Source organism: Ailuropoda melanoleuca, chromosome 2, assembly GCF_002007445.2.
Source record: "Ailuropoda melanoleuca isolate Jingjing chromosome 2, ASM200744v2, whole genome shotgun sequence".
NCBI classification, from domain to species: domain Eukaryota; kingdom Metazoa; phylum Chordata; class Mammalia; order Carnivora; family Ursidae; genus Ailuropoda; species Ailuropoda melanoleuca.
The window spans coordinates 20,046,594-20,066,435 of record NC_048219.1 but is presented as its reverse complement, the minus strand read 5'-3'; the positions used below and the strand labels follow the sequence as shown (position 1 = coordinate 20,066,435).

General features: G+C 61.1%; 1 protein-coding gene across 1 annotated transcript in view; it reads right to left on the bottom strand.

The window, feature by feature from the left end:
* The window catches only part of PTPRF (protein tyrosine phosphatase receptor type F), a 78,552-nt gene that overhangs the window by 11,543 nt on the left and 47,167 nt on the right, over nt 1-19,842 (bottom strand). The window contains 15 exon segments of the mRNA XM_034650823.1: nt 1,659-1,774; nt 4,515-4,669; nt 4,996-5,217; nt 5,808-5,901; nt 5,986-6,239; nt 6,421-6,518; nt 7,158-7,736; nt 7,816-7,933; nt 9,297-9,323; nt 12,406-12,599; nt 13,228-13,533; nt 16,982-17,036; nt 17,038-17,127; nt 17,588-17,724; nt 17,979-18,560. Of these exon segments, the coding sequence (XP_034506714.1) occupies nt 1,659-1,774; nt 4,515-4,669; nt 4,996-5,217; nt 5,808-5,901; nt 5,986-6,239; nt 6,421-6,518; nt 7,158-7,736; nt 7,816-7,933; nt 9,297-9,323; nt 12,406-12,599; nt 13,228-13,533; nt 16,982-17,036; nt 17,038-17,127; nt 17,588-17,724; nt 17,979-18,560 (3,027 nt within the window).

The window sequence follows — 19,842 nt, the reverse complement described above, 5'->3', positions numbered from 1 at the left end:
TGGGTTGCCACAGCCTGCTAGGTCACCAGCTCGCCGCTCTCAGGATGTATGCCTCTGGAACCCAGTCACTGTGCTGCGAGGGAGCCCAGGCCGCGTGAAGAGGCCACATGCAGTTGTCACAGCTGACAGTCCCAGGTGGGCTCAGAGCTGACTCCAGCATCAACACCAGACATATAAATGAATGAGTCTTTAGAATTCAGGGGACAGGAAACTTTTCCATAAAGGCCAGAGAGTAAATATTCCTGGCTTTGCGGACACATGGTAGATGCTACTCAACTTTGCCTTTGTAGTACGGAAGTAGCTACAGGTAACATATAAACGAATGGGCGTGGCTGTGCTCCAATAAAACTTTATTTGCAAAAACAGGTGGTGGGCCATAACTGACCACGAACCAAAGTTTGCTGACCTCTGCTTTAAACGATTCTAGCTCTCAGGGGCGCCTGGGTGGCTCAGTCAGTTAAGGGTCTGCCTCCAGCTCAGGTCATGATCTCAAGGTCCTGGGATCGAGCCCCACGTGGGGCTCCCTGCTCAGTGGGGAGTCTGCTTCTCCCTCTCCCTCTGCCTCTCCCCCTGCTCATGCTCTCTCTGTATCTCTCTGTCTCAAATAAATAAATAAGATCTTTAAAAAAATAAATAAGAAAATAAAAATAAATACATGATTCTAGCTCTCAGACTTCCAGGTGAGGGCCCAGACATTCTGGAACAGAGACAAGCTGTTCCTGCTATACTCCTGTCTGAATTACCAAACCTCAAAAACTGTAAGGGATAACACATAACTATTGTTGTTTTAAGCCATTAAGTTATGCAGTCATTTAATACGCACTAATTTAACTAGCTCACATATACACAAGCCCTGTGTGTGTTTGTTCACTCACTCAACTCAGTCATCTGTGTGTCCGTTTCACGGGTATCCCCTTAAGAGACCACAGTGTGCGCAGTACAAGGGATGGCAATGAACAAGACACAGTTCTTGGCTCCACAGAACTTGGACTGTCATTGAGGCCATTCTAGCCCAGGGTGAGAAGTGTCATTGTGGAAGGAGCAGAGAGGTTCTAGAAGCCAGGGGAGACCCCCAGGCCTGTGTGGGGGCTGAGGTGGGTTGGAAGACTTCACCTCAGGGAGGGGTCTGAGCTGTGTCTCCTGGGGCATGGGGAGGGAGTGACACTTTAGGAAGCAGGGCCAGCCAGAGGGCCACGGGAGAGTGGCTGGAAAAGTAAGGGCAGGTATAATGCCCTGTGTGGGGACCCTGTGCTCACAGTTAAGTCTGGGCCCCCTATCCCACCCTAAGTGTCTGATGGGGCATTTCCCACCAACAGACCCCTCTTTTGTGCAGAGGAGACAGGGTGCAGGTGCAGACGCTGGCCACCCTGTGGCTGGGATACGGGCTCTGGGAGGGTCCTTAGCCCATATCCGGAGGCCTTGACCCAAGATGAGGCAGGGCCTCAGCAGCTGGGCCTCCCCCGAGAGGCTCTGGGGTCCAGGGCTCCCGGCAGCTGTTGCATATAGGGCCTTCTGTCACTTCAACGAAGTGGATGGGTACAGGGAGTGGGCAGCAGGAAGAAAGAGGAGGAAACGGGGGCGTGGGGCCAGTGGCTCTTGGTAAACTCCAGGACCTGCAGGCCCAGGCTGGAGGCAGGTGGGCTGGGAAGCCACCCTACCTGGCGTCTGGTAGTTCAGCCTCCGCATCTCCACGGGGTCCGAGGAATGGGCCAGCAAGGAGTCCTTCAGCCCGATCGACTGCTCGTCCTTGGACGATGGGGAGTGGGTCCTCTTCCTGAAGGGGCAGAAGGGAGGCTGGTGAGAACTTGAGGTGGGGGCAGAGGACAGAGACGGGTGGCATGGCTGGCTGTGGCAGAGACCCTGTGTCTACGGCTCAGTCCCTCCCACCGCCTCACCCCATCCTGGGGTCTCTGAGTGCAGGGGAGCCAGTGGCAGAGCGGCTTGAACATGGAGAACACAGGGTGGGGTGGGTGGGGAAACAGCAGGACTGGGGTGCGGAGTGGACGGAGAGCCAGTGCAGCGAGGGGAGATGGGGTTGCAAAGGCTGGTGGTGCCTTCCAGTAGAGGGCAGGTCACTGCTGGGCAGTGGCTACTGTCCCCAAGGCCGCCACAGCGGAGGCAGCAGGAGCCGCCAGGAATAAACATGCAAACGACACATAAGATACGCAAACATCAGAGAGAGCTGGGCCCCCGTTGTCTGTCTCGGTATCAGGGTCAATGTCCAGAGCAGCAGGGGCGGGCCGGGGAAGGCGTCCCCCTAGCTGGGCACAGTCCTCCCTCATTGGCCTCAGCTCCCCTGTCTGTAAGGACAGGGTCAGAGACAGACTATGGGGTCTAGCTGCTGACGAGCATCCAGGAGCCACTCCTGCTACGTGGACACGGGTGCTTGCGTTAAGTGTGCACGAGTGTGTAGAAACACACACCTCCCCCTGCCTTGCAGCCAGTGCTCTCTGCACATAGGTCTCCTGCAGCACTTGGGTCATCTTGGAGAACTGGAGCCAGGGAGAAGGCTCTGGTGAGCTCGGAGTCAGTCTGTGCACTCAGGGAGGGCACGGAAGTCTGCACTATCCTTGTGCCCTGGGGAAGGGGCATCCCCTGTGCAGGGTGTAAGTTGAGAGAGTCACAGAGCCCACCCCGGAGCCTGCTGAGCTGACCAGACGAGCACAGGCCTGGAGGCTTCTGGTCAAAGCCCCGCCCCTCCCTGCTGGGCCCGAAATGTGCACAGGGATAAGAAGTGAAGGGGGAGGCATGTGAAGAGAGAAGGAATGACTCCTACCTTTCTTGTTTACTAGGTCCCGAAAGACAAGCAAGGACAGAAGAAAGGAATGGTCATTGTTTTCCGCCAAGAGTTCAGGCCCTCTTACGATAAGGGGGACACTGAGGAACCTGTTTATGGCACTTATGTGGCACTCACAGGCAGGGGGTTGGCTCTCCTGACAGACCCCAGGACCCAGACGGGGTGGGAAGGAGGATGAGTGGGGTGTGGGACATTCCTCCAATTGCCCCCCCCCCAGTCTCCATGCCCTGGACAAGGAAAGCCTGGCCCTATCTACCCTGGGAGGAAGGAGTTAACTCTTCAAGAAGGAGGCCCTTGGTCCAGGTTAGGGGTCAGGGGCAGGGGAGAGATGGGGCACAGAGCAAAAAACCCCAACGTGGAGATGTGTTCAGACATACAGACCAACGTGGGTTCATTGCAAGTGTTCACAAACATACCCTGTGGGCAAGCAGTATGGTGGGCGCTAGAAACGCAGGCCTTATCATGTGCCCACTGGGGTAGATGGGGGGCAATGTGGGGAAGAAGCAGGGACCCAGGACAGTCTTGTGGGTACCAGAGTCAGGAAGGGAGTCTTTTTATCTTTCCTTTTTTTGGAATTAAGTTCTACGCCCAGTGTGGGGCTTGACCCCACAACCCCAAGATCAAGAGTTGCGTGCTCTGCCGACTGAGCCAGCCAGGCGCCTCTGGAAGGGAGTCTTGAAGGATGCAATGGCAGCAGCTGGGTGGGCCCGAGCGAGAAAGCTGCAGAGTGGAGGGGGCGTAGCCCCGGCCGGCCAGGGAACCACATCAAGTCAGTGCCGATGTCGGGAATGGCAGCAGGGGCCAGACTAGCCAGGCGTTTGATCGTCAGGTGACAGGTCATGCTTTATTTTTGCAGCCACTAAGAATTTTAAACCGAGGGCGAAAAATCTTTGGGAAGTGCCTCTCAGGCTGGCAGGTGGGTGAAGAGAAACAGCAGCTCCAAGCACGGGTGACTACGACCACCCAAGAGAGAGGGCCGAGGAGTAGTGTGTGCCAGGGCCCAGCTAAGCCTATACGCACTGCCTTGTGGGGAGCCTACCGGGCGGGGAGGAGAGGCAGATGCAGCTGTCCTCAGGACAGAACTCCCAGCGAACCGGGCGGAGTGAGAGGGAAGAGAGGGGGGAGGCTGGCATCCAGGTTTCCGGTTGCTATCTAGGTGGAGGGACCAGTCCCCTCGGGATAGGGACTAGAGGGGAAGAATGTTAAAGGGAAGGTTCGAGACACACTGAGTCTGGGACAGCCGTGGATGCTGTGGTTACACCAGAAGCTCAATGAACGTGGGCCAACTGAATGTCCGTGGGCGTGCGGGCCTGCTGTTGGGTCTGGACCTCTCGAGGCGGAAGTGGAAGGGCCAGCTGGGGAGTCACCTCGGGATGGTGGCAGAGCAAGTGCTGAAGGTAGGAGACCAGGGAGGGCAGTGTCCTGAAGCTTAAAGACAGACACGCTCACATCCACCGAAACAGAGAGACAGATGGACAGACGTGCCCAGGGATGCAAGTGAACCAGCCCTCTGTGAAGCTTTGGCTCTTGTCACACCTAGATTAACACACATGCGTGTGCACACACGCTGCTTCTGCTGTTCTGGGCTTCCCACTGAGCCCAGGAGCTGCGGTGCAGGCCGCCGTGGCTGCTCTGCACCTGCATGACCCGTGCCAGGAAGGACGTCAGAGTCCAGGGGCAGGTGGCTGTCCCCCGGAGCCCTGAGCGCAGCACTCACCTCTTGAACAGGAGGATGGCGATGACAATGAGGATGATGAGGATGACCGCCAGGACGGGGCCTGTCACCCACAGCATCTCAGGCTCCTCTTGCTGCTGGGCTGGTGTCACCTGGACCACAATCTCGTCGGAGTAAGGGCTGGAGGCATAGCGCTTCTGTGGCCCAGTGGAGGAACAGCATGGGTGATGAGCTCAGGGCGAGATCCCCCACCCTCTGCCCACCAAACCTGGAGGAAGGGCTCTGGGGCTGGGCTCTGCGGGGCTGGCAGGGCTGGCTCCTCAGGGGCTGACTTAAGCCTGGCCAGCTGACTGAGTCCCTAGGGCTAGATTAGGTCTGGCCTCCTGGGTCCTCAGGGCTGATGTCTTTTGAGATAACCTCGTGCAGGTCTGAGGTCTCTGGGGCAGCCCTAGGTCTGGGATCTCATAGTGTTTGGGGCTGGCCTACTCTCGGGGTGCCGAGGGCCCGGGAGGCTAAGGCAGACCTGGTCCACGGGCTCCTTCAGGGAGGCGAGCACAAAGCACTGATAGCTCCGGTCCGGAGACAGGGGCCGGTTGTAGAAGCCCCGGTAGCTCCTCTTGTCCCCCAGGGTGAAGGTGTCAGGGAGCTCGTCCACCTGAGCAGCCACGTAGGGCTTCGGCCGCTCTGTCTGCCGCCGCCGCCGCCGCCGCCGCTCCCCGCCGCCCTGCTCGATGGCCTCCAGAAGCTGACAGAGCAGAGCACAGGAGTCACACCCGACCCCCGCCCATGTGCCCCTGGGCCTGTGGCCTCAGACACGTTCTCCCTGGACGGAGACCAAGTCTCACCTTCCACGTAAGGGGCCCGAGCCTGGCCTGGCCCACCGTCCTCGCGGAATAGCGCCATAGACCAGCACACAGCAACATCACTGCCCGCCCCCTTGCCCAGCCCAGTGAGAAGAGGGCCTCTGGGTCACCTGCCCCCCACCCTGAGAGGGCTGGCTCCACACCTCTGCGGGGGGAGGACGGGGGATGCCCAATATGCTGGGCGTTCTGCTCCAGCCCCTGGGACTGTCCCAAGTCTACAGGGCTCAGGAGCCTCCAGACCCGCAGAGCGGTCTCTGCTCCTTCCCGTCCTGGGGGAGCCTCGGCAAAACCCTCCACGGAGTCTCTGTAGGCCTCCCGGGACTTTTCTGAGAACTCCCGGGGGCCGCTTCAGAGTCCCAGAGAGGGCCAGGCTGCCAGCCAGAGTGATTCCGGCTTGGGGGTGTCACTGGGGCCACAGCCAACCAGCTCAACGGGGCTGTCCTGAGCGGTGCCCCGTCCCGTCCGCAGGCACCTCGTCCAGCTCTAGCTCCTCGGGGGTGCTCCATCTTGGGGCCAGCACGCTCCCGCCCACACGGTCGATGGGCACCACCACAACGTAGAACCACCTGGGGGGGCAGAGCGGGGGTCAGGGCTGTCGTCTCCACGCGCCCCCGGCCCCGCCCCTCCCCCGCACTGCCTCCTCCGCACACCTGATGAGGGAGGTATCCTGCACGTGGGGCATGGACAGGGTGAAGCGGCCGTCCTCTATGTAGGCGGAGGCGGGCAGCGGCTTGTGCGGCAGGAGGTCCGGGGCCGTGCGGATGGACACCAGGTGCTGCAGGCCCCCCGCGCTGCTGCCGCGGTTCATTAGCACGAACGAGTACTCCGTGTTCGGCTGCAGGTCTGCGATCAACTTCCGCATGGAGTGCCCGTCCACCTCCACACTCTGCCCGTTGTACAGAATCTGGCGGCGAGAGGGGGCGCAGTGCACGGAGTTGAGCCTCGCTGTCACGGGCCCACGGGGCAGAGCGGGTGCGTACCCCCAACCGGGAAGCTGCGCCACAGACACCCTGCGTAGGACTGGACTGACAGCCCGTGGCAGGCCTGCGTGTGCGTAGGCTTGGATGGCCGTGGCCCTCACCCACCTTGAAGGGTACAGCCGACTTGTAGGAGTCGGGGACCTCCCAGCTGAGCAGCACAGACGTCTTCATCGCGGCCACCACGCGGAAGTTCTTGGCGAACACTGTGGAACACAATGCAGGAGGAGGGGGGAGTCAGCTCTGGCCGTGTAACCGGGCGGGCGAAGGGTTCCCTGCCGGGAGGAGATGCCGGTCGGGGCTGGGGGTCAGGAATAGCTGCAGAGGCCAGGAACCCCACCCCTAGCCAGCTTCCAATCACACAGCTCAGCTCTCAGCCCAAACTCCTCTTCGCAACGAATACCGAGCCAGGCAGGCGCCACGGGACCCGTGGTCGGGATCTCCAGAGGTGCTGGTCAGTGACCGGATGTCAGTGGGAGCTGGTCGTGAGCTGCATGAGACCCCACACCAGAGCACAGTGGAGCGTGTTTGCTAGAAGTCAGTGGGTCATGGCCCCGAGAGGTTAGTGTCCCACACCCAAGAATGGTGATGCAGTCGAAAGAGATCAGTGGGTCAAGGTCACGAGAGATTGGAGTCGCACAGCAGAGGTCAGTAGGTCAAGGAGAGCAGAGGTCAAGGGTCGCACACCGATAACGTGGCGCCTGTTGGCTAGAGGTTAGTGGTCATGGTCATGAGAGATTGGAGGAGGGTCACACAGCAGAGGCTGGTGGATCACAGTCACCAGAGGTCAGTGGGTCAAGGAGAGCAGAGTTCCCCAGGCGCGGCCACGTGCCCGCAGCACACACCTTGCTCCACGGGCATGGTCCGGGACTGGATGCTGGGGCTGAGTGGGCCGGCGCCTTTGCTGGTCCGCGCGCGGACCTTGATGTCGTAAGTGGTGTCCGGCTTGAGGCCGGAGAGCGTAAGGTGGGTGTGGGCAGTGATGTTCTGCAGCTCCTGCTGGCTGTTGATGTCACGGTACACCACGGAGTAGTTGGTGATGTGCCCGTTCCTCTCTGCCAGCACCGGGGGGTCCCAGGTCAGCTCCGTGGTGGAGGTGGTCAGCCCTATCACACGCAGGTTTTGGGGGAAGCCGCTGGGTGCGTCCTCGGGTGTCGTGATCTCCTTCTGGAACTCCTCTCCGAGGCCAGCCCGGTTCTTGGCGGCCAGCTGGAAAATGTAGGTGGCTCCCTTGTGTAGGCCGGTGACTGTAAAGTGCTGTCTGTCCTTGCCAAAATCCATGCTGGTGGGCTCTGGCTCGTCGGCACGGCGGTACTGCAGCCGGTACCCCAGCAGTTCTCCGGGGAGCTCCTTGGGCGGTTGCCACTGCAGCAGCGCGGTGTTCATGGCCGTGGTGCTGACCATCATGGTGGGCCGGCCTGGGACTGAACAACCACGCGCTGGGCTCCGGTGCCGCCCACCTGGCTGCCCCACCCTCGGCTCTGTCCCTGACCCCTCACTCACCTGCCCCCGTTGTGGTGACAATTTTGGGCTTGCTGCGGGCACCATCTCCCTTGGTGGTGTAGGCGGCGACGGTAACGGAGTAGGTGGTCTCTGGGGTCAGGCCGCTGATGGTGGTTTCCTGAGGACGAGGAGGGGCCCATTTCCATCACTGAGGAGCAAGGAGGCCAGCCCGTGCCAGCCACCTCAGGACCTCAGCTGGCGGGGAGTCTCTGGGGCACACGGGGCCAGAGGTCCTGGGGGCAGCGGTGCCGTGCCATGCTGGGCTCTGCCGGACGCAGGGCAGGCAGGTGGGACGTGCGCCCGGGAGGACCCACCCGTCCCAGGAGCTGCACGCCTGGAGCAGACTGCTCCCTCTTCCTTTCAGGTAAGAACAAAGGGCTACACTGTTCCTCCACTCCATTGTACCATGAGTGACACCTCACGAGGTCTGTGCATACAGGACACACAGGGCACAGAGCTTCGCACGCACACAGCACCTTGTGTGGCTCTTGGCACGCACCTGCATGCAGCCTACAGCTCCTCCTGTGTAAGCAGGCAGAGGGCCACTGCAGTGCATGCGTGTGCACACGCACACACACACACACGCACCCATCCACACCCACACCCACACCCGCAAGCAAGGTGGACTGGGCCAAGGTGCTACCCTGCAGGACCCGTCAGGACCCCACCTGACCTCATATAGAAATGGGCTCTGTGAACACCGTATACCTCGCAATACCTTGTGAGACAGGGAAGAAAGTCGAGGACAGCGAACCCCTACCATGGGGAACGTTACTCCCCCACTGTCCCAGGTGACGCCTAAGAAGTCAGCCAGGGCAGTGTCCCCCAGCCTCGGCAGGCCCTGCCTATGCCCATCTCCAGCCGAGGCATCACTTGCAGACATGCGGAGAAACACCACAGGAGGCCAAGCCACGCCACACGGAGGGGAGAGTGGGAAGAGGGGAGGGGACCACCGTGCAGTGGGAACAGAGCTGTCACCACCAACCCTGGTGTCCCTCCAGCTCTGAGTCTCAGGTGGGGCCACTGCAGCCACCACCGACCCCTCGCAGACACCCTCCTGCCCCAGCTGGAGGGCGTCCCAGGGCTGGGGCTCCAGAATGCACCAATGCTGGAACCGGCTCCCCAGATCTCCCTCCCAGCCTGGGCCACGAGCAGGTGATTTTTCACTCCAGGGATCAATAAGGCCTAATGATCAGGATCGGATTTAACTCCATCCCCGTCTGGCCAGAGCAGGGGCCAGGCCCTGGTCGATCACAAACACTGGCCTCAAATTGCTGCTCGACAGGCGAGAAGTAAGGATTAGAGAAAATGCCAATCGCTGCTCAGCTCGCCGCCTGAGTCTAAACGCCAATTTTCTCCGGATGTGGCTGGTGCCCTGCGGATCTCGGCAGCTCAGGCTGGGGGGGAAGGCGGGGGAGGGGAGCGTCCCACGAGCCCAGCCTGACCCAGGTCTCGCCCGCGCTCGCACACCTGTTACTTACATAGTCCTCGGACTCCTCTGGCCGCCACTGACCGCGGGAGAGAGAGAAAGGGAGACAGGATGTGAAGGACTCTGACTGGAGTGGGCCTGGCCCAAGGAAGGGCAGAGGGAGGGCATGGGCCTCTAAAGGGCCTGCCCATGGGGGCAGCACCCCAGGACCACTCCCCATCCGCAGATCCCAGCCCATGCTGTTTGCCAGGGCTGAGGTGTGGAGGGAGACCAGGAGGGCACACAGCCTGAACAGGAGGGCTCCAGGACACAGAGGGACCAGAGAGCGCCACCTACAGGTGCTTTGAGGAAGAGGCCGCCAGGCACTGGGAAGACACCCCACTCCTCTGGGAGAGTCTGGCATGGGCCGGTCCTGGCCTATGCCTGTTGTCATGGTATGATTATTCAGTGTCTCCTTTCACTTTCAAAAGTCTCCCAGTTGGGAGACAGATGACACAGCTGGCCCAGGCAGGAGCATATCTCAGGAACAGTGAGAGCTGCATCACTCAGGGCCAGGAGGTCGAGGGGGCAGACGGGCCAGCAAGATGGTCAAAGTGTGAATGCCAAGTTTGGAGCCTGGGCCATTCCCCACAGGCACAGGGGAAGCACTCAGACCTCTATTCCTTCCTGGGGCTGCCTGAGATCTCACTGCGGTAGGAAGGCGTATTTCAGGGCTGGCAATGCTCCTATTTCTTGGTATACTCTTCTTTATGCCACAGCGCGTGCGGGTGCACTAGCTGGACAGGCAGAGGGAGTGAGGTGTCCCTTCTGTGGTCCTGTGGTACCGGAGGGCTGAAGTTGGCTGGTGTCCAGCACATCAAAGGGAGATGGCCCTCCGGGCTAGACGGGGCTAGACGGACCATGGGGTCCTCTGGTCCAACCACCGTCGAAGTGCTGGTCCGGCCTCTGTCCACTGACCCCAGTTCCTCCTGTTCTGGGAAGCTCTGCTGGAAAGGTCTTGCAAGGAGCCTGGGACAGAATACGGCAGCAGGCCCTCAATGGGTCCCTACTGGCCGTGGCCACTTTCTAGGGTGTGACTGGGCCCACTTCCACTCTAGGTTCCTTGTCTGGGGTGGGGGGAAGACTCTCACTGTCTAAGCCAGGCCTGGGCATGAAGGTTCTCAGACAGCACCACTCCCATGTCAGAGGCAAAGTGAGGGAGGAGAAGGAAAGATAGAGTGGACGCAGCAACATGGAGGGAGAGAAGATGGAAGGGAGCAGCAGAAAGGAGAGAAGAGGACAAGGCAGGCACAGTCAGTGAGAGGAGACAACAGAGAGAGGGAGGAAAAACATACTCTGAAAAACAGGTAAACCCGAGATGGAGACATACATAAAAGGCTGCACACTCGAGGGGCGTGTGACCCCCATGGTGCTTCCAGAACTGATGGGGGCCCTGGGCTGAGCAGGTGAAGAAGGATAGGCTGTGGTGTTCTTGACAGGGTGGTCAGGGGACAGCTGGGCCCTGTGGCCAGGCAGGGGACCAGGCCCCATCTGCTCTCCTCCCGGCTTGGAGCAGAATGACCCAGTCCAGCACCGAGGTCCCAGGGGGCCAGTCCCAGGGTGCCACCAGGGCAGGCCCTCCATCTTCAGTTGGCTTTCCTGGAGCCCGGGCTCATGTCTGCCCCCTGTCATGGCATGTCTGAGGCCACAAGGACAGTGTCCCTCCTCCTGTGGCCCAGCTCCCTTCAAACCACTTGGAACCAGAAGGGGGCACTTGAAAGGGTGCCTCTGGAACCCCACTGGCTGCAGCTGGGCCGCTGGCCCCCGAGGATGGGAGGGGCTGGAGGGAGCCCATTCCCGGGATGTTTCTGGGTGGGTGTGTCTGTGGAGGTTCCCGGAGTCGTCCTCAACCTGCCCCAGGAATGTAGGCGGGTGCACAAGTCTGCCTCCCCACCCCGGTGCTGTCTCAGCGCTGGGCAGGCTGAGAGGAGGAAGAGAGCACCCTCTGGCCAGAGAGGAATTTTGCCTGAGTGCTAAGCCCAGTCAGAGACAGGCAGGCCCCATCTGTCCGTGTGGGTGAGCCCACCCTGAGCACAACACGTAAAACACGGGGTCTGCCCCTGCACCTCTGGGCCCAGCCCAGGGTCGGGGAAAAGCTGGACGGGGAAGGCATGTGGGCTCTGAAGGGAATCTGGGCTCCTTCCCCCAGGGCTGGCGCAGTGCTGCTCACTATGGACCCCCTCCTAAGGCCCTGACTCTGGCTGGGGAGAGCCTGAAAGCAGATGGCCAGCTAGGACTCTTCAGCAGAATATCTGGGGGGGAAACTTGCCACAGCAATTACAGCTCTTTCCAGGAGTCCAGAGACTGGGTTTCTTGTCCAAACTCAGCCACCGACTTACTGGGAAATTCTGGGCCATTCACATAACCTCCCAGTATCTCAGATTCTTTCCTAGAATAGCAAACCAGTGCTCGGGATACCCCAGGGACCTCACCCCAAGCTCACAGGCGAAATCATTATACCCTGGAAGCACACAGAGGAAGACATGAGGCTGGCTGCCAGGCCCAGACCTTGAGCGTAAAAGCCAGCAGCTGAGCCACCCTCCTGGGGGCCAGGCCCAGAGCAACATCCCAGTTCAGCCATTCACAAAACTCTGCCATGGCCAAAGCCCGAGTGGGGGCAGATGACGGCAGGAGTACTATCCCTGCCCTGACTGGGAGATGGGAGAGGAATAGCCGCCCGGCCCAGCACTGTTGAGGAGAAAGGCAAATCTTAAATCCCAGACTAACTGACAGTAAACTTGCTTCCTGCAAAACACAAAGGAGGGCTTGGGGCTGGGGCGGGGGGAGAAGCCTGAGCAAGGGGTGACAGCAGAAGCCGGGGTCTGTGCTCCTCACTGCTGGTGCTGGCGTCTGAGCCACAGAGATGACTGCCAGGCTGGGACAGTCACCAGGGCAGATGGGGCTGGCATCGCTCAGGCAGACCCGAGACGAAGAGGGAGTGTTCCTGGAAGCCAGCTCTAACGTCCTGGCTGAGCAGCCCCAAGCCTGACACACAGCAGGACATCTCGGTGTCTGAGTCTCCTGCGGGCAGGCGGGGACGGGGGCGAACCTGGGCTCGGCAGAGGGAGGGCTGCATGCTGGTCCAGCCCACCTGCCCACCCCACCACCTGCCAGCGGCATACCTGGGCCTCCGCCAGCATGACGTCCTGGATGATGGGTGGGCCACGGGTCTCGCCGTTCTCCAGCCGCACATAGGTGACCTGGTAGCCACGGATCTGGCCGTGCTGCTTGCTGGGGACGGGCAGCTTCCAAGAGACGCGCACAGCGGTGGAATTCAGGGGCTCTACCTCCACCTTCCGTGGTGGCCCACTGGGCACTGGGGACCAGGAAGAGAAGAAAGTCAGGCCTGGTGGTATGGACCTCGGTGCTGGGGGCACAGCACACTCCAGGGCCTTGCCTTTGCACTCCACTGCCCCAGGAAAGGCCCTGATAAAGTTTCTGTAGACTGTCCCTGCCGGGAACATGGACTGCTCCCTTTGCCTAGCACAGGGAAGGCCTGCCGATCCCTCTGGCCCTGAGTTGCCTCACTCAGTGGGGAGGGTAGGGGTGAGGCACCAGGCCCTAAAGTCAGCACAATCTGTTCCAACTTCTCCTGGGCCCCCACATCATGCCAACGTCTGGCCAAGACCGAGTCTCGCTGATTCTACTCTGAGCATCCCTTGCACCAGTCTTCCCAATCTTCACCTCCCAGATCTTAGGTGTGGCTCCTGCTTCTGTCTAAGCCTTGAGAGGCTCCAGCTTTCTTGCAACTAGCTCCAAAGGCTGGGGTTTGGGCACAGGCTATCCCATCAGCTACATTTCCTCAGTGTGGGCTATTAAGCCTGCACTAGGCAGGCCAGTCCTTCCTGGCTTGCGGGAGGCACAGGTCCTGGGGGTGCGAGGTGGGTGGTGTCTGGGAGGGGCGCCTCCCCTCCCCCGCCCCGCCCCTCAGCGCCACTGCCTACCGTCCTCGTCTGTGCGCACTAGCACCGGGCTGCTCTCTGGGCCGGGGCCCACGTCTGTGTGCGCCCGTACCCACACCCGGTACTCCGTCCACTTCTCCAGGCCCACCAGGTCCCAGCTGGAATGCTCGCGACTGATGCTCTCCACCACATGCCGCCCTCGGTCCTCGCCGTCCACTGCCTCGTAGGCCACCGAGTACTGGGTGATGACGCCGTTGCGGCTGGCGGCCGGCGGCGGGACCCAACTTACCCGGACTGTGGTGGAGCCCGTGCTCACACAGGTCACCTTCTGGGGAGGGGCAGAGGGGGCTGGGGAAGACAAATGGGGGGAAGCAGGCAGATGGAGGGTGGGGGTCGCAGGCACGGTGACTAGTCACAGAGGATGGGAAACTCGCCCAGGCGGGCTACTCCCCGAGTGCAGGATGGCTATCCCGGGGCCCCTCCTAGGCAGGCTGCCACGGCTGCCGCCAGCCAGCGCGGCTCCCTCTGGACCACAGGCTCTCCAGACACACACACACACACACACACACACACACACACACACACTCACACGCACGGTGTCTCCCACACACACATATGGTGTCTTTCACACAGCACCTCACACACACACAGGGGCTCTCCGACACATATGCTGTCTCGCATAAAACACACACCCTGCCAGCTCCACACGGGCATGGGTCATGACTCCCCGCCCCGTCGCCCTTGGTCCCCCACACAACCACCTACGGAGACCCTCCAGCGGCTGCGCCCCTAGCTCTCGTCAGGACTGGCAGCCACAGTGACCCATCTCTGTGCCTACGCGGGCAGGGTGCCTGTGCCAGAGCCTCGAGCAGCCAGAGACTGGAGGCCAGACGGGAAAGAGGCCAATGGCCCTGGCTAATTTGGAGAACATGTACCCCACAGAGGTGCTCTCGCTCCATGAGTTCTTTGGGGTTGGGGGCAGGTCTGTGCCCCCCTTGTTCCCAGCGACGTTTCCAGGCCGTATCCCCACTGAGGAACCTGGTGCTATTACATGGCTTTCTCGCCATCTCGAGCGCTGCCCCCACCCCCTGCCAGGGTGACTTCAGCAGTCTCCCTGTCCGGCCCCTGAGCCCCTCATCTCCAGGGCTTTCTCCCCTGTACTGCTGTGGCCATGCCCTAGATACTGCCACACTCAGAACGGCCCTACTCCCCAAAACGTGGCCTCCAACATCCCCTTGCGACCCTCACCTTGTCCCAACGCAGCTGCTCAAGGTCTCCAGCACTGTGCTGGCTCTTCACCCCCCCCGCCCCCCGGGACCTCCGCCCATTGACCTACCATCCTTACCGGCCTCGGTATTGGGCTTTGAGCCCAAGGTCCTGCACCTCGCCGCTCTACACATACCCCCAATTCCCTCATCTACCTCTCTTCCCGCACTCCCGCCCAGCCTGCGCCAAGCCCAGGACGGATCCAATCCTCTGCCCTGTTCAAGGCAGCCCGGGGGCAGGCAGAAAAATGTTGCCTGCCCTGGAAGGCTGGCACCCTATGAGCACGTCCCCAGTGGCCTCACCTGGGCCTCGCCTGCAGCCTGTGGCCTCCGCCACTACACACAGAACGCTTTCAACCTCCTCCACGCTCCGCTAACCTCCAGCTCTCAGCTCACAACTGCCTCCCACTTTGCAGAGAAAACTGAAGCCTCCCACCAGCAGCTCCCTCCATCTCTTGGCACCAAACCCACTGAACAACTGCGACCTCGCTGAGCCACCCTTGCTTCCCACGGGGGGAAGGTGTGCCCCGCCGTCTAAGGCAGAGCTCTCCCATTCGCGCTCTGTCCCCTTCCCCCACCTCCCTGAGCCTCCAAGATCCTTCTCTTTCCCGAATTTTCGACTTCTCTGTATGGACTCATTCCTAGTAACATTTACACATGCTCAAATTTTTCTTATCTTAATAGAACCCATCGTCGGGCCCACAGCACCCCTCCTCCAGCTGCAGCGGTCCCCTCCCTCCGGCTAGCCCTCACAACACCCCCCCAGCCGCTCTGCCGGGTGCCCCAAGCTGCGGCCCCTCCTGTGCTCCCCCAGCCCCGACAGACCAGCAGCATCCGGTCTGCTCCTTCAAAGTCTCTGCTTCCAACCACCAAGACACTCTCCTCTCTGGGATTTCCTGCTGTCTCTGGCCATCCTCCTCAGGGTCCCCCAGCTCTAGCCCAGCACGGCCACTCGCATAGCGTGAGGCCTTCCCGGCTGCGGCGCCTGCTTCGGTCCCACTTCCTACCGTCTTTCCGGGTCTACACACCAGAAGCGCAGAATTCGCCTGATGCTCCCCTTTCCCTCAGCATCCCAAAGCCAGTCCATCACCAGGTCCCGGGCAGCTGGCACCCCAGATGGCTCTCTAACCGCCCCCCCCCCCGCCAGCTTATCTGAGCTGCCCTCTTTTGCCTAGACTACCGCACAGCCTCCTAACTGGTGTCTGGCATCCTGCTGGGCTGTCCTGTGCATTCTCGCCCAGTGGCCAGCCAGCCCTCCCACCTGTCCTCTCAACCTGTGGCTGGCTGGTGTGGTCGGGTGGCTGCTTCAGCCACACTGGCTCCCTGCTCGCCCCTGACCACAACTAAGTGCCTTCCTGCTTTAGGGCTTATGCACCTGTTGCTAAAGGCCTGTGTCACCCAAGGAAGCCCCCTTGGCCCCCTCAGACCAGAGGAAGCTCCATGCCGTCCTCTCTCCACTGCTGTCTCCTCCACAGCACTTCACACAAATGTAATTAGAAGCTCATTTGGGTAATTGCAGGTTTAACATCTACCTGCCCCACTAGACGAGGATCCCTGCAGGTAGAGGCCACGTCAGGGTCATGCTGCCAGCCGTGCACTGTGCACGGGCCCAGCAGGAGCGAGGCCGGGGCCTGTAGGATGAATCTGTGCATACTAGGTCACACACGGCCTCCCCTCATCACTGGCACATTCACACACAGGCCCACGTCACCTCAGACACAGCTGTGTTTAAGGCTGCCGCCTGTGCTGTTTCGATGCCGTGGTCCCATCCAGCCACACATCCGTGGCCCCCACTGTGAGGACACAGAGCCTCATGGCCACTCAATAGTGGGGCACACCAGACACTCACTCCTACAGGTGTGGCCCAGCCAGGTGGTCAGACGGGGTCACGTACACAGTTAACACACAAACCCACAAGGCTGTCACGCAAACGGTCTCACAGACAGTCTCACACACAGAAGGCCGCCTGGTCCTAAGGCAGGCACGTAGACGTTCTCAGTCACGCAGTCTCATTCTCACAGACGTGTCCCTACGTGCGGCTGGCTCAGTGTGAGATGACACAGCTCACATACTCTTCATGGTGGGGGTCATGAGGCAGGGAATGTAGGTGATAGGGGAGATGAGATGTGGGAATATGGAGAGGGAGGACAGCTGCCAAAGCGGGGACATGTCTGAGACATGGCAAGCATGGCTGTCCCACCGCTGAGAATGGCCTAGTCAGCTAATTTGACCAGCACAGATGGGGGGGGTTGGGGAGGGATGAGTCACAGACAGAACTTACCTGGCCGGGGGGGCGGAGCCTGGGGGAGGGAGGGGCAGAAGTCGGGTGGGGGGCAGTGCGGGCAGCAGCTGCCTGGATGCAGACTGGCGGGAACTTACCTATTCCTCTCTCAGCGTCCAGACCCGGAGCCCAGACCAGAGTCCAGTCCAGGGCCCAGCAGACCTGACCACCCCCCTGGTCAAGGGGGAAGGGTATGTGTGTCTGTGTCCCAGCCCAGCTATAGCAGGCAGTAGCCTCAGGAGACACTTACTGGACTGTGCCGTGCGGGCCTCAATGGTGGGGGTGAAGACGCCCACCCCCATCTTCGGAACGGGCGGCCAGCTGGAAGTGGTACAGCGTGTCAGGCTTCAGGTCCTCTAGAGTGTAGGAGGAGGTGGGGTCGAAGGTCACCTTGTGCTGGAAGAGCAGGGAGCACTCACTGACTGCTCTGACCTCAACGGTCACTCAGAGGCTGTTCCCCAACATGGGCTGCACCTGACCCCTCTGGACCCACTGTGGCTCCAGGGCTGGCTCCATGTCACATGGCCCCTGGACCACACAAAGGACTCGGCGCAGCCCACGCCACGGACACCTCGCCGACTACATGGCCACGAACGCCTGAGACAAGGGGTTCCGGTGGCGAATTTGAGGGCTCTGCCAGTGCCATGTGAGCCACGGAGCCTAAGAGACCCAAGAAGAGACCTGGGGACTCTGCGCCCAGCACAGGGGTGACAAAGACTATAGATCATTCCCAGGGAGAAGCCTGGGGCCTGTGTCCGCACAACCACGAAATCCAGAAAGCCTGCCTGGGTGAGGCCAGGCCCTACGGGGTCAGGAGGAGCCCTCCTCCCTTCTCTTGTCCCCGCTGAGCACTCACCTGCTGGCCTTCATCCTCTGCTGCCCAGTACACCAGCTCATACTTGATGATCCGCTCCTGCGGGGGCAGCAGCCACGAGAGCTGGATCCTGGTGTCCGACTCCGCCTCCGCCTGGAAGTCCGCCGGTTGGGCAGGCACTGCAACACCCCCACGCCAGGTGCCGTGAGCCTTACCAGTTCCCCTCGAGGGCAGGGGCGCCCAGAGAAAGGATGCAGGGGAAGACGCCCCCGTGTCCCTGTCCTGCATCCCAAGCGACCACGCACGTGTGGAATAGAGGCCCTCCTCCCCCCCGCGGCCTGCAAGCCCAAGGCCTGAGGACAGAGGCCCCGCCACAGCCTCACCCAGCCTGGCCCCGCTGCCGCCGGCCAGCCGGTGAGTCGCCCACACCTACCTCCCTGCTGCGTCTTGACCTGGATGGCGGGGCTGGGAGGGCCGTCGCCCACGGCAGTGAAGGCCAGCACGCGCAGGCTGTAGGTGATACCAGGCAGTAGGCTGCCCACGGTGGTGAGGAGCCCCGCGTCTGTGTTGTGCTTGTGCCAGGCGCTCAGGGGGCGGCGGGAGTCGGGGGTGTAGTAGACACGGTAGCCGCGCACCAGGCCGTTGGGCTCCTCGGGCGGCTCCCACTGCACCAGCATGGTGCTGGCGCTCAGCATGCGGGCCTGCACGCGGCGCGGCGGGCTGGAGGGCGCCTGCTCCCCCGTGCGCGCCCGCACCGCCTCACTGGGCGGCCCTCGGCCGATGCTGTTCACCGCCAGCACGCGGAAGGCGTACTCCGAGAAAGGGCTGAGGCCGCCGATGCTATAACGCGTCATGGACACGCCGTCCACCTCCTGGAAGGGCCCCTCCGCACCTGCTGCGCGGTACTGGATGCCATAGTAGGACACCGGCTCGGAGTTCCCAGAGTCCCAGGTCAGGGTGACGCTGGTGGCAGTCGTCTCTGTCACCACAAGGTCGATCGGAGGTTTCGGCAGAGCTGGGAACAAAGGGGGAGGCTCAGAGCTGCCTGCGGTCACGACCCCGGGAGCCAACCCTGCCCGGGGTGTTATCCAACCAGAGTGTGGCTGAGCCCCACACTCTGAAGAACGGCCCGGAAAGCTCGAGGTGACTGCTAAGGGCACCACCTAGTGGGGGATGGTGACACTTGTCAGTGCCCCCAGGGGCCCTCAGTCATCTTGTGTCTACCGGTATCACTTCCCGAACTCACTGGACCCGGCCAGATGGAAGGCACAGAGGCTGGATGGCGGAGGTCTGCCTCTGGGGCCTGCCTACGCTCACCTGTGGGCACTCACGTGTAACTGGGGCTGCTGTCGGGAGAGATGTGCCTACAAGAACAGCCTGGATTTTAGAAAGAGTGATGGGCTGCTGGCCCCACACACCTGTGGCTTGGCTCAAATTGAAGGTGGAGAAGTCCCCGACCCAGAGCCAAGCACTTAACAAGTAATTACGAATGCCTGCTACGTGCTGGGTACTGTGCTGGGGCTGAGGACACAAGGTCACACGGCTGGTCATATCCTTGCTTTCGTGAAGTTTACGTTCTAGGGTGAGTGGACAGTGCCGAGTCCATAATTATGACTATGGGGCATGCAAGGACAGCACAGAGCAGGGTGCTGAGCTGGGGAAAATCCACAAAGTCCTCACAGAGCTGGACAGTGAGAGGACCGGCATGGCGAGAGTGGGGTGAGGGCCTGGCGGAACCGAGCTGAGCCAGTAGGGCTGGGTGAGGTGAGTGAGGATCCCGGTCTTTACCCTAAAAGCAATGGGAAGCCACTGGAGAGCTGTTGCTTAAAACAGAGTGCTGAGATGCTGCTTTACATCTTCAAAAGATAGTTCTAGTCGCAGAACGGAGGACAGCTCTGAGGGGGGAAGAGTGGAAGCAGGGGGCCTGGAGGAGTGTGCGTGCCTATCCCAGGGCTCAGGCGGAGAGCCCACGTCCCCTTGGCCACTCTTCACCACATCCTTGACAGGAGGCTGGTGAGTCTGAGGATGTGGTCCCAAGGAGCAGCTAGGGGGCCATGCTGCGGCATCAGAGCCCCAAGGGTTCAAGGCCTTGCTCTGTCATTTACTCCCACATGACCCTGTGTCTCCGTTGCCTCATCTGTACAAGGGGAACAAGAATGTCTACCTCCCGGGGTAACACAGAGTGAACAAAGTGATCTCTGCTCACCGTCACGGCAGATGCAAAGGCACTCCAGGACCTCAGTACCTCTTAGCTATTACTACGAACACCAAGAACGACGGAAACCCCTCTCTCCACC